Here is a 13,817-nt window from a genome sequence, read left to right on the forward strand (position 1 = left end):
GTCTCAAAAACAACAGCCAACTTTTCCTCAGGGTTATAAGAGATTATCACCAGAAGAACAAAGAGAAAAACGAGCTAAGGGTATTTGCTTCAAGTGTGATCAGCCATACATACCAAATCATATATGTGTTAGTCCTCAGTTAACTATACAATTTTATTAACCCATGGGTTCTTTTTCTACGTCTGAAGTTAATAATTCAGCGGAGGATGATTCTAAGGCTGAGGATGTTCCTTCTATTTCTCTGAATTCACTCATGGGTTCTCCCTTTCCTACTACAATGCGTATTATAGGTTTTTCTAAAGCTAATCCAATTACAGTTCTAGTAGACTCTGGTTCTACTCACAATTTTATTAACCCATCATTTGTCAAACAATGTGGTTATCACATTCAATCCAAAGATACTTCTCTTCGTGTTACAGTGGGTGATGGTGGCCATATACATACTCAAGGAACATGTGCAAACATACCAATTCAACTGCAGAATCACATATTTTCAATTGATTTCCATGTCTTGGCTGTTAGTGGATGCGACGCGGTTTTAGGGGTTCAATGGTTACGCAAGTTAGGACCTATTCAATGGGATTTTGAAAAATTATTAATGAAGTTTAATTATGACGGCGCAGACATTCAACTAGTTGGTAATAACTCTTCTACAATGATGGTCTTGGATACTGCTCCCATGCAGAAATTGCTACGTAAAGAGGTTTATGGGTTCTTTCTACAATTATCTGCAGTACATAATTCTGCATTAATTACTCCTTCAATTGAAAACCCTGCAATTAAGAGGTTGATATCTACCTTTCAAGATGTGTTTGCAACACCAACTTCTCTTCCTCCGACAAGACTACATGATCATCGCATTCCATTACTACCAGATTCTGCTCCTGTTAATGTTCGTCCATATAGATATCCACATTTTCAGAAGGATGAGATTGGAAGATTTTTTCGGAACTCAAGCAAGATGGTTTCATACGTCTAAGTTCTAGTCCATTCTCTTCACCCATATTAATGGTTCGTAAAAAAGATGGGTCATGGAGAATGTGTGTGGATTACAGGGATTTAAACAAGTTGACAATTAAAGATCGTTATCATATTCCTATGGTAGACGAATTGTTAGATGAACTGCACGGTGTTGTTATATTCACTAAGCTTGATTTACGTTCTGGCTACCATCAAATACTTTTATACGGACCTGATATTCCTAAAACGGCATTTCGAACTCATGATGGTCGCTATGAGTTTCTTGTCATGCCTTTTGAGATCTCTAATGCGCCAGCTACATTCCAAAGCTTGATGAATCATATATTCAGACCATATTTGAGGAAGTTTGTGCTCGTTTTTTTTTTTTGATGATATATTAATTTATAGCTCCAATATGCAAGATCACATTAAATACTTATCTTTGGTGTTTGAACTACTTCGTAAGTATCAGCTATTTGTTAAAGAATCAAAGTGTACTTTTGCACAACCATCAGTGGGATATCTTGGCCATGTCATCTCCTCTGAAGGAGTTGCAGTTGAGCAAGATAAGATTGACAGTATACTCTCTTGGCCACTACCTACTACAGTTAAAAGTCTAAGAGGATTTCTTGGATTGGGAGGGTATTACAGAAAATTTGTAAAGGATTTTGGTAAGATATGTGCACCTTTAACACAACTGTTAAAAAAGGATGCATTCTTATGGACTGAGGAATCTACTTCTGCTTTTCGAGCATTGTAACATGCATTGATAACTACACCTGTTTTGATACTTCCTGACTTTACAAAAGAATTTTATCTAGAATGTGATGCATCAAGAACTGGTTTGGGAGCTGTTTTAATGCAAACTGGTCGACCAATTGCTTATTATAGCAAAGCATTGGCAGGTAAGAATCTTAATCTCTCTATTTATGATAAGGAGATGCTTGCAATTGTATTTGCAATCCAAAAGTGGAGACCATATTTATTGGGAAGGCATTTTAAAATTTACACTGATCATCATAGTTTGAAGTACTTTTTGGACCAGCGTATATCCTCAATTGAGCAGCAGAAATGGGTTTCTAAACTTCTTGGATATGATTATGAAATGATTTTTCGTAAAGGGAGAGAAAATATTGCAGCTGATGCCCTTTCTCGAAATCCTGGTTTAGCATTCAATGCTATGACTTCTCCAGTATTTACAGGGGTTACTGAAATCATTCAAGAGACTAATTGTGATCAAGAATTAGGAGCTTTAATTGAATAGTTACGGCACAATCCTTCATGTAATCCAAATTATTCTTTTCTTAATGATGTCTTAAGATACAAGTCGTTTTGAAATTTTGCATGTTTGCTTAATAGAAATATATTATTTTGCTTCTACAAGTCGTTTTGAAATTTTGTAAAACTAATTTCTAGCTTTTCAACTTCTAAACGTCAAAAAACAACTACTCGAAGTGTATCCAAATAGTGTATCTATTTCCTTAGACTAGACACAATGGCAACGTGTTTCCCTTAGTTATAACTTATTTTTATCGAAATCCAACTACTATTGTCATCTGTGCCGCTTAAATGTAGCGAAATTCCTTAGCTATACTGTAAAGTTGATCATATTTGATCGCCCTTTAAACTAAGGCAAATCACGTAGAAACTCAGTTTCCGTTGAAAAATTCACTTTATGCAACAAGCTTGTTGAAAAGTTATTTATGCAACAAGCTTGTTGAAAAGTTATTTATGCAACAAGCTTCATCATCTGAACAATAAGGCTATTTTTTGTCTCCAACTCAGCACTGCTCAACTCGCTGCCTTTTTCTTCCAACAACATATACTATACTCAATCTTGTAAAATAAAAAGTGTAAATCTCTCTCAGTTGGTGTTATGTCAACTAGTTTTTTTATATGTCTCAAGCTAGTATGTGTGAGTGTGTTGTGTTGAATGTTATCTACATATGTGTCTTCAAGCTATCTAAATGTTCTCTTAGGTCCAACTCTCTTTAGAACTTGAGCTTTAACAACAACAACTTCCATAGGTTACCATTATAAAACATACCAGATTGATTAAGTTCTAACTTAACTTTATCAAATAACTCTTTCTTGAAAAATTGTTACCCACAAAACAATTGAACATAACAACAAGAGATGAACAATACCCAAGCTCATATGTGAAGTTAAAATTTTGTGGCTTTCTTTACCAAGAATGGTATTATTTTGGGTTTGACTATGATGAGTAAATTCAAAAGTAATAGTTTGATTATTTCTAGTTAACGAGAAAGAAGTTTTACTAATAAGCAAAAAAAAAAAAACCATAGGGAGAAAATTGTGACTTATCTGAGTGAATTGGCTTGGAATCGCAAATCACATCGGTCATATAACGAGTAGCGATTACTCGACGAATAATCGGTTGAAGAAAGCGATTTCAACTATACTGATATGATTCGAGGAATTTTTGCAGCAAAGAACCTCAAGATTAAATAGAGTTTTTCAAAGAAATATATTGAACATCAAAAACCCCATTTGTGCTTTGAACATGGACTATGAATTTCCTTCTATCCCAAACTCGTAAAGAACTAAAGAAAAATCCAAAATTCACAATCTAATTTTGGTTATTCTTGCAAGCAAACCAAAATGTAATCAAAACATTAACATCTCCATTAAGAAAATTTATTGAGAATGAAAGGTTTTTGGAAAAAGAATATAAAATTATCATTTTTCATGATAAAAAGTTTTTTTTTTTGATGGATTAGTACAGTGGTTATTTGTGGCCCTTAAATACTACTAGCAATTACAAGGTCCAGGATTCGAACCGTTACCTCCTCCAAGGGAGGGAGCATGAGAACCATCAGGCTACTTGAAAATCTAAGAATATGAAATTCTCATTTTTTTATGATAAAAATATTGAAAATCCCAAGGTTAACCGCTATAATCCCTCGGAAAACATGCGTAAAATGATGAACAGTTGCTGCAGCTGATACTGCTAATTTCAAATCAAATTTCTTCATACCATTTAAATGTACCCAAATATAAAATTTCTTTATACCAAATCAAAATTGCTGCAGCTGATACTTCTAATTCCAAGTAAATACAAAAAACAAGGTTACAACATAAAAGCAACAGAAAGGTTTAGTTTCTTCACATTCCGATTTCTACTCAAGGTTCTCTACCCCGTCTTTGGGATACAATTACCAGTCATTCTAGTGTTTAATACCCTAATTGCATTTCGTTAACCAAAAAGACGGATGGGTATGCCAGTAATACAAAACGCTCCTATCACCAAGTCACCTTGCATTTAGTAGTGTAATGCCCAAAAGCTTAAGAAAGCAAATCAAGAAGTGAACCAGTGAAGCTTTTCTGTCAGTTCATCTCAGCCCATTTCATCTTGCTCGTCTCACTGTTTTCTTCGTTTAGATTGGTTACGGTCAGGTTTTCCAGATTCTTTTCTCTTTCTCATTGGCCCTTTGTGATGCTTCAGATCTTTCTTATTCTTCTTAGCTTGCACTTGGAATGCTCTCCCAACCATGGAAGGTTGGTCTTTGAGCCCAAAACTCTTCGCCACGTGTCCTAAGTGAAGTCTCTTCACCATAAAAATCCTCTTCAGGTCGCCACGATGTGCTGTATATGCACGTATCCAAGAACAAAATGCGTCCTTCGCCATCTGCTTCATCTTTTCCTGAAAGCAGAAACCAGATCAGTTTTGGGCCAAAACAAAATGAACATCAATAGTGCGGTAAACATACAAATTGTCATAGACAAGGGAAGAGATAAATATCAACTGATTGTGAAGTACCTCCGCACCAATGAAAGATTCGAGTGCTCTCTGCAGAATCAAAACCCATGGATGCAACTCCAACGGTACGAACTTCTTAACGTGCTGAGGCTTCTGAGCAGTAATTGGGAAACTGTCCAGGACCTTGAGAAGAGGATACTCTTTCAGGGTCACACCATGTTTTTCCAGGTCTTTCAAATAATCCATTTCAACGGGTTGTAAAAATAACAATGCATCTCCTCTTTCTCCAAGTCGAGCTGTTCTTCCAACTCTGAAAACCCCAGCAGCAACAATGCCAGATAAGATACTCAATTATCCATTATAACCTTTTTATTGCATGTCAGAATGACTGTTGAAAGTGGTGGCAGAAATGAAAGGCACACAAATAATGGTTTTCATATATTTAGCACTACAGGATCTAGGAAAAGCGTCCTCACCACTTCTTCTTCTTTCCGTTTTTAAATTGTTGATTAGGAAGCCCATAAAAGATGAAATAAGAAATATACATACCTGTGCACGTATTCACTAGCATCTCCTGGAGAGTCATACTGAATGATACATCTCACTTTCGGAAAATCTAATCCTCTTGCAGCAACGTCTGTGCATAAGAGAAGGGCCGATTTGTCGGTTTTGAATCCCTGAAACGAGGTACGACGGCCTTCCTGTTCCATGCTACCATGTAATCGTAGAAGTTTAACACTGAAAAATTTCTGTTTCTGCTGTGTTCCTGATTCCGTGTCAGAGGACAATTGAAATTCACTTAGGAGCGAGTAGTGGAAGTCCACAGCGTCACATGTTGAGAAGAATACCACAATCTGTCCAATATGAACATCAGTTCACATCAAGTTGCAAAATCAAACAAAAAACGACAAAGGAGTTGATGAGTGTTCCTCACCTTTTGAGAAGGTTCTTTCTGAAAAAGATTTTTAAGAATGGACAGAAGAACCACTAGACGGGAACCGCAGGGCACTGTATAACACAATCAGAAGTTCAATTTAAAACCTCGTACCGATATTTTACATGAAGTGTTTGCCTGGTTTCAGTAAACAGAAAGAGTACCTTTTACGTATGTCTGAACTAACTGAGCTGGTAGGTTATAGCCTGCATCTGAACCACTTTTTAGCGTCGGTTGTTCAGACTCTATATCGTCATTAGATATTAAATCTCCTAGATGTTTATGTGATGGTTTTTGCATTTCACCAGAACTCTTCTTCTCATCAAGACCAACCAGAACCGGGTTTTCTAAGCTAATATTAGCTAGATGGTTAACTTTTTCATTTAAAGTTGCTGACAATAACAAGTTCTGCCTAGGGAATTTGGGAAGCTTTGACGCTCCATCCGTCTTGTCATCGGTCCCATTTTTCTTGGAACCCAAAACATTAAGTATATCTTCTATCTCTTTACCAAAACCCAACTCTAAAATCCTGTCAGCATGCAAACATATGTGCACTTGTTATGCATCAAATGGAAAAAGGGAATCCATCCATACATCTAGCTATTTATAAACTGATGGCTATAAAGAAACAAAAAGACAAACATCGAAAAGTAGAATTGGTGATGCAGATCAGAAAGGAAGTACAAGGAACTCTGTTGTGTTAATAAATAGGTTATACCTATCTGCTTCATCAAAAATAATCCACCGCAAATTGGAGTGCACAAAAGATGACGTATTCTTTAAGTGGTCCAAAAGGCGTCCAGGAGTTGCCACAAGAATAGATATTCCTGTAAATCAACACATGTCAACCAAAGCGTAGAAATTGAACAAATAATAGAGTTTGTGGGCATATCTTACTGCAACCAAATTTAGACAACGAAGTCGGTATCAGAAATATTGTATACCTTTCCGAAGCCTGGCTTTCTCCTTTGACCTGTTCTCACCTCCCATTACAAAACCTGGAACTATCCAATGGAATCTGTGCAGTAACTTTTGAAGGATTTCATATACCTGAATACACAACTCTCGTGTTGGCACAAGCACCAGCGCTTTAAAGCAACAACAACAACAACAAAAAACCGAAGTCAATCCCAGCTTGCCAACTTCTAAAATAATAAACTCGTAAAATTAAGGCTTTACACATACCCATCGTTCCATGAGACCGTTCAATTCTCGGATTGTACATTTGCAAATGATGAATTAGTGGAACCAGATACACTATAGTCTTTCCAGTACCAGTCGCCGCATTCACAAGTCTATAATTTCACTTAAGGAACTCAAACCCACAGAGAAAATTCAACAAATGTCGCTCACCACCGCCATCAATTACACAATCCAGCAAATTAAAGCTTATAAACAACAAATGTCACCCCCACCATCACCGCCACCAATAACAACAAAAACTAAAATTGAAGCTCATAAACACATCAACAAAAAGGATACACATGTTTCCCGGAGAGAATAAGTGGAATAGCTTTAGCTTGCACCACCGTTGGAGCTTCATACCCCATCTTATCTATCAAAACAAAAATTGAAATTTTAGTAACAGAATGATTCAAATTGAGCTCAAAAACATGCCCCAGATTGTATCTCCTAAGTTTTCCGCAAGTTCAATCAGCTCAAACTAAAAACAATCAAAAATCCACAAAAAACATCAGAAAAGAAAAAGAGTTACCTTTAAGCTCATCGCATAAGGTAGATTGAAGACCCAAACTGGAGAAAGTACAAGACGCAAACACATCATCTCCTTTTGATTTCTCTTCTTCTCCTTTTTTCGCCATTTTTAGGGTTTTAGGAAGCTGCTCCTCTGATTTTTCTTTGGAGGTTTAACACAGCAACTGAGATTCAAGTTCAACCTATAAGCCAAGCCATGGGGACCCACTAAACAAATTTCATCCGTCAAATTACAATCACTGATTATTTGATGTATCATCAGCCGTTGGATAGACCTAATTTTACCATCTGAGATGTACTATATCAATCATGTCACACTTTTTTCTCTAAAAATTGGATCTTTTTTGATTAGAATTTCAGAATTAGGGATATGGGTTCTGGAGAAATTGATGTATTGGAGAGTGGGTTATTGTTACCAGATTCAAGAACTGAAGATGAGGATGAGGAGAGGGTGGTTTTATATTCAGCTTCATTTGCAGAAATGGAGGAAATTTATGTGAAATATCAAACGATTCAATGGGTTTTATATTCATTGCTGTTAGTGTTAGCATGGGGGATTGGATTGTTCATGTTGATTTACATACCAATTAGAAGATATATCCTTAGAGCTGAATTTCGGTCTAGAATGCTTTATATTACACCTAATTCCATTGTTTATAAGGTAAAATGAAAGGTCTAATTTTTAATTTTATTCATTGAATCAATTTGTAACCCTAAGCAAATGGCTTGATTTTGATTTGATTTTGGAGTAACGGGTTTGTGATTTTCTGTCAAATTAGGTTGTAAAGCCAGTTGCTTTCCCATGTTTTGGAGTGTTGAAGAAAGAAAAGCACATTTTACTTCCTTCAATTGCTGACATTGTCATTGAACAAGGTAATTTCAGGGTTCAGGGTCTCAATTAGCTTCTAGGGATGTCACTCATTGACCAATTGCACTAGCCTGAGTGCGCTTTACTTTGGAGTTGTTCTTGTTTGGGTGACGACATTGTTGTGTTGTTGTTCAAGCACATTTTACATTCTATGTTAGTCTAATGAGACGACATTGTTGTTCTTGTTGCTCAGGATATCTGCAGTCGTATTTTGGTGTGTATTCAATTAGAATTGAGAATGCAAGTGTAAGGAGATCCTCGAGTGATGATGTTCATATCCATGGCGTTGCGAACCCGAGGGAGTTCAGAAAGGTGATTGGAATAGAGATTCTGTTTGTGATTGAAATTTACAGGCTAAATTGTCATGGATGTATTTGTGTGTACAGGTTGTTTTAACACATCTTGCAAACTTGAAGAGGGAGACTGCATTGACGTCCCACGGGGTATGAATGATTTACCTCGAGCTTTCTTATTTTGCTCGAAACATTTTACCGATATGCTTCTGCAGGAAACATTGAGAACTGCTCACTGTGACTATCTGATTGGCAATGTTTACCGAGTTGTCTTTTACTTTGACTGCAGTCTCCATCGAGAACTCCCAGGACTGGGATTATTCCTTCATCAGGAGAACTTATACTGCAGAAACTGGAGGAGGTCGGAAGCTCTGTAAAGGTATTTAACATTCAATACTTTTATTTGGCTTTAACATTCAATATTGTGTCCTCGGAGTCGGGACTCATGGATCCCGTTGTCGACAAATGTGCAGAGGGTTGAAAATATAATTGAGGAGCAAAAGCATCCCAAATCGCAACCTGTAGACTGAAGACACTGGAATTTGCAATTACCTGCTATTGTATGTAAATAAAGCTTGCGTCATGGAGTTCTGAGTCGGTTCCTCAAGTCTTTTTACGAAGAGAGTTTACAGTGCTGGTGGAGCTTTTGTTATTTACATTATTTGCAACTGAGATGACATCGGAATAAGCTTATTCCTGTATCTTGATGTTTCTCTGGGTTGTGGTATGTCGTAGTACTTCTTATCAATCAATAAAATAAATTCCCGGAATGTGTTTGTTTTGTGTGGACATCCTGATGTTTCTCTGAGCAGGAGCTTCTGCAAATGGTAGCTTCTGCATGTGGAGCTCCTTTGTAGACAAACATGTGATTGGAATGAGAATTGCTGCTAAACCCTCATACCACAATGAGGAGCACTGAAGTTTTGACTAATTTTCATTGGTGTATAAGGGTTTAGCAGTCATGCAAATGTATCTCCAACAATAAAATTTTGACAGACCAACTGCTGTGAGGGAGCCCTTCCAAGAATAGGAGGAGCATTGAAGCTTGACTGAATGGGTTGTCTTGTGCAGACTGCTGGAAGTTTGATTCTGAAGTTGGTGACACTTGATTTTTTTTACTTTAGGGTGTTCGAATTAGCAAACAATTGAGAATCAATCGATGAAACCAGTTTAGAAATTGATGTGAAACTAGAGTGAAGTTGCTCCTCATTACAACGGACAAACTACAATGGAGACGCCATATAGAAGGCCAGCCTCGTCCAATTAATTCTCAAAATAAAAAACTGCTCCTCAATTCCATAGGCTCCTTTTCCAATTTTTTGCAGTTAACTTTGTGAGAGAAGAAGTCCATAATCGTAAATCTGGTATAGACTCTTCGATCTCTACTTCCTCAAGGTGCAAACCATTCTTCTAAATTTTCCAAGTTCCCGATGCTCAAATAAGTTAACCAAGGAAATAATGCTCTTGTTGTTGTAGTAGCTATTGCTGGACCTTTACTTTCTTCTTCTAATACTTCTTCTTCTTCTTTACTATCATCAACTCCCGAAGAGAGTTTAGATCTGCTAGCTCACGGATAGAAGAAGTACTTGAATTATAACTACAGGTATCCATGGAGACATCATCTTCTTTCCTGACGATGTAAGGCTCTAATACTTCGAGCCGAGTTAGATTTTCAATACCCATAGGCATTATCACATTATCCGTCTCTACTTCAAAATTCTCAGTTCCACCCAATTAAGATGCGCATTCCTTTAGATAATCCACACACTGGTTGTAGGAAATCTGGATTTGGACAGCCCCCCAAAGGTGAATAAAGTTGTGCCTGTTCCCAACCAACGTGACCATTCAGTTTGGGTCACAACCATTGGTGAACCGTCATCTTTTCTATTATAAGAACCCAATGTTCTTAAACGTACAGATATAGAAAAAAACGGAAAAAAAGCATCCATTGTTTTCCTGAAAATAAACTTGCATTAGAATATAATTGAAGAGAGTTTGCTGCTGCTTTAAGTTTGATTGTTTTGATGTTATTCGAGTGCATGTTAACATCAAAGGTATTATTATTGTATCTTGGCTAGACTTACTTCCGAATTCGTTTTGCACCAGTGACGGGAAGTTAAAGTTTTCAGGAAAAATGAATTCGTTTTGCACCAGTGACGGGAAGTTAAAGTTTTCAGGAAAAATGAGTACCTCGCCTCAATACACAAATTAAGTTGGTAATTCTAGTCCTTGTTCTCTATAATTATTGTATTGTCTGTTTTGTGAACTGTGGATTCCTTGGTTGCTGAAATTGGAGGAAGAGGATTGCTGCTCACCAGGTATTTGATAAATTGTCTCAACCATCTCTTGTGTTATTTAGATAAACTAGAATATGGGTCTTGTTTGTGAACGATTGATTTGGTTGTATCCATGGTTATAACCCAGATTTTCCAACAATCTGAAAACTTTAAGTATATTTTGGGTTATATGGTTTAGCAATTTTTAATGTTGTGTTCTATCCCCTTTGTCCCTGTTGACACAATTCCTACTTGTAAACAAGAACTTTAATCAGGGAGTCTTCATAAATTAATTCTTATTGGGCCTAAATAGTTTGACATCATTTTGATCGTTGTCAACAAACGAATCAGTGAAAGTTTGGTTACTGTTTAGGGACATTAATTTAAACTTGAATGATATTTGCTTTTAGTGTTGTTACAGTATACAAAATAAGCAGTTGATGTGAACAACTTCATATTTCTTAGTACCGTATACAGACTCCGGACTAAATTCCATGATTGATATATTAGAATCTCGACTCTAAAATTTTATTGTTACTGAGTATTATATACTGTATACTATTTTTTATCATTCACTGTATGTGTAAGTGAAGTATGGCTACCAGAAATAATGAGTCGAAAACAGAGAATATGCCATATCTAGTTTCCGTTGTGTCGGAAGTGATTATGGTGATCAACCCAAATGATTGGCGGGCTGATACCGGAGCGACTCGACATGTATGTCGAGATCGTTCTATGTTTTCTACTTATGAAACTATAGAGAATGGTGAACAAGTATACATGGGTAATGCCGCAACTTCTATAGTGAAAGGCAAGGGTAACGTGGTGGTCCAGTTTACGTCGGGTAAGAAAATTACCTTGACCGAAGTGCTACACGTCCCCGATATCCGTGGAAACTTGATCTCTGGCGGTCTACTTGTGAAACATGGTTTCAAGTTAGAATTTGTTTCGAATTACTTTGTTATCTCTAAAACTAATGTATTCGTGGGAAAGGGTTAGCTTAGTGAAGGACTCTTCAAAGCGAATGCAACGACAATTATGTCGGAAGTAAATAAAGACACTTCTTCCGTATACATGACAGAATCTAGTTCAATATGGCATAAAAGATTAGGTCATGTAAATTATCATTCTCTTAAGAGATTAATGGATATGGAACTGCTACCCAAGTGTGATATAGATTTCACAAAAAGGTGTGAAATTTGTGTCGAGTCTAAATTCGCAACGCTTCCATAAACTACCGTTGAGAGAAATACGGAACCATTATACTTGATACACTCGGATTTGTGTGACTTCCTAAAAGGGTTAAAATAGGACCAAAAACGGTGGATTGCATCTTTATAGGCTACGCTGAACATAGTAGTGCCTATAGATTTTTGGTTCAAAATTCTGACATCAAAGACATTCATGAGAATACGACTTTAGAATCGAGAAACGCAGTTTTCTTCGAAAATATGTTTCCGTTCAAACCAGATCATAGCAATCTTTTGAAAAGGAAAGCAATTTCTGAAAATGGAAACGAAGCTACTTCGCTATCGCCTACACAACAAGACGAAAAGGTTGTTGATGAGCCACGAAAAAGCAAGAGGGCCAAAGTTGCAAGAACTTTTGGTTCCGACTTTGTAACATGTATGTTAGAAGACGAGCCTCGAACATTTGCAGAAGCAATGTCAACTCCAGAAGCACCATGTTGGAAGGAGGTAGTTGACAGCGAAATAGATTCCATCATGCAAAATCACACTCTTGAGATGTGTGATTTACCTCTTGGTTTTAAACCTTTGGGTTGCAAGTGGGTTGTCAAACGAAAACTAAAAACGGATGGAACTATAGATAAGTATAAAGCCAGGCTAGTGGTTAAAGGCTTTAAACAAAAGGAAGGCATGGATTATTTTAATACTTATTCTTCTGTCACTAGAATAACATCTATACGAATGCTTATAGCAATATCGGCATTGTATAATCTAGAAATACATCAAATGGATGTAAAAATTTCTTTCTTGAATGGGGTGTTAGAGGAAGAAATATACATGGAACAACCAGAAGGATTTTTCGTTCCCGGTAACGAAAAGAAAGTATGCCGATTGGTTAGGTCTCTTTATGGATTAAAGCAAGCACCAAAATAATGGCATGAAAAATTCGACACAACCATATTATCAAATGGGTTTAAAGCAAATGTGTGCGAAAAATGTGTTTACACCAAAGTAACACCCACAGGGATAGTGATAATATGTTTATACGTAGACGACATGTTAATAATGGGTAGCAACCCTGAAATTATTAAGTCTACAAAGAAAATGTTGTCTAAAAATTTCGATATGAAAGATTTAGGCAAGGCAGATGTCATTCTTGGAATTAAAATCTCTAGAACTAGAGAAGGGATTAAATTATCTCAAGCACACTTAGGCCTGTCAATGGAAGAATATCCGTCGGATATTTATAAATCCGATATCCGACATGTTAAGCACTACCGGATATGCGATATCCGATAATATCCTATAGGATATCAAAATCAGATATCGATTCCGATATGCTAAGCTGTCGGATATCCGATAAATATACGATAGTATCCGGTTATAACAAAAAAGTTTAAAAAACCCTTGTAAAACATTTTCATAATTGACACTTATGGGATATTTATCCGACAATATCCGATAATATCCGATACTAGACTCGAAATTAGGATAAATTACAAATAAGTTCCTACACTATCGGATATCGGATATTAACATTTCGGATGGGGTCTAATCCGTTTCCGATATGTTAAGAAAGAAATATCTGATAAAATATCCGATCCGATATCCGATAAAACGGATAAAATCCTATAGGATCTCGAATACTCGGAAACGGATACCGGATATCGGACAAATATTGACAGGCCTAAGCACACTATATTGAGAAAATTTTGCAAAAATTTAACAAGAGTGACGAGAAAACGGTAAGAACACCGTTAGATCATAATGTCCATCTTAAAATGAATTTCGGCAAAGGAGTAAACCAATTGGAATACTCTCGTGTGATTGGAAGTCTTATGTATCTAACGAGTTGTACTAGACCA

At 36.6% G+C, this 13,817-nt stretch overlaps 2 protein-coding genes across 2 annotated transcripts; one reads left to right on the forward strand and one right to left on the reverse strand.

The window, feature by feature from the left end:
* Positions 1-3,966: 3,966 nt before the first annotated feature.
* LOC113327637 (DEAD-box ATP-dependent RNA helicase 17-like) lies at positions 3,967-7,466 on the reverse strand. Its single transcript, XM_026574800.1, has 10 exons — positions 7,330-7,466; positions 7,098-7,170; positions 6,801-6,910; positions 6,560-6,703; positions 6,334-6,442; positions 5,780-6,144; positions 5,616-5,689; positions 5,231-5,535; positions 4,742-4,991; positions 3,967-4,624 (listed from the first exon to the last, which is right to left on the reverse strand). Exons 1-10 carry the CDS (start codon positions 7,433-7,435, stop codon positions 4,343-4,345), a joined length of 1,818 nt encoding a protein of 605 aa, XP_026430585.1. The 5' UTR covers positions 7,436-7,466; the 3' UTR covers positions 3,967-4,342.
* A 219-nt stretch (positions 7,467-7,685) lies between these two features.
* On the forward strand, positions 7,686-9,278 carry LOC113327749. Its single transcript, XM_026574877.1, has 6 exons — positions 7,686-7,989; positions 8,108-8,201; positions 8,390-8,508; positions 8,583-8,639; positions 8,779-8,868; positions 8,963-9,278. Exons 1-6 carry the CDS (start codon positions 7,699-7,701, stop codon positions 9,017-9,019), a joined length of 708 nt encoding a protein of 235 aa, XP_026430662.1. The 5' UTR covers positions 7,686-7,698; the 3' UTR covers positions 9,020-9,278.
* Positions 9,279-13,817: the final 4,539 nt, after the last annotated feature.

Source organism: Papaver somniferum, unplaced genomic scaffold, assembly GCF_003573695.1.
Source record: "Papaver somniferum cultivar HN1 unplaced genomic scaffold, ASM357369v1 unplaced-scaffold_107, whole genome shotgun sequence".
Taxonomy (NCBI): Eukaryota; Viridiplantae; Streptophyta; class Magnoliopsida; order Ranunculales; family Papaveraceae; genus Papaver; species Papaver somniferum.

Bases quoted from the DNA above. Each gene is read 5' to 3' on its own strand.
- LOC113327637 (XM_026574800.1), bottom strand. From the start codon at position 7,435: ATGGCGAAAAAAGGAGAAGAAGAGAAATCAAAAGGAGATGATGTGTTT. The intron at 6,704-6,800 runs GTATGTGTAAAG...GTTGCTTTAAAG, and splicing joins ACGGTCTCATGGAACGATGG to CGCTGGTGCTTGTGCCAACA. The intron at 6,145-6,333 runs GTATAACCTATT...GCATGCTGACAG, and splicing joins ATTTTTGATGAAGCAGATAG to GATTTTAGAGTTGGGTTTTG.
- LOC113327749 (XM_026574877.1), top strand. From the start codon at position 7,699: ATGGGTTCTGGAGAAATTGATGTATTGGAGAGTGGGTTATTGTTACCA. The intron at 8,509-8,582 runs GTGATTGGAATA...TTGTGTGTACAG, and splicing joins ACCCGAGGGAGTTCAGAAAG to GTTGTTTTAACACATCTTGC. The intron at 8,869-8,962 runs GTATTTAACATT...ACAAATGTGCAG, and splicing joins AGGTCGGAAGCTCTGTAAAG to AGGGTTGAAAATATAATTGA.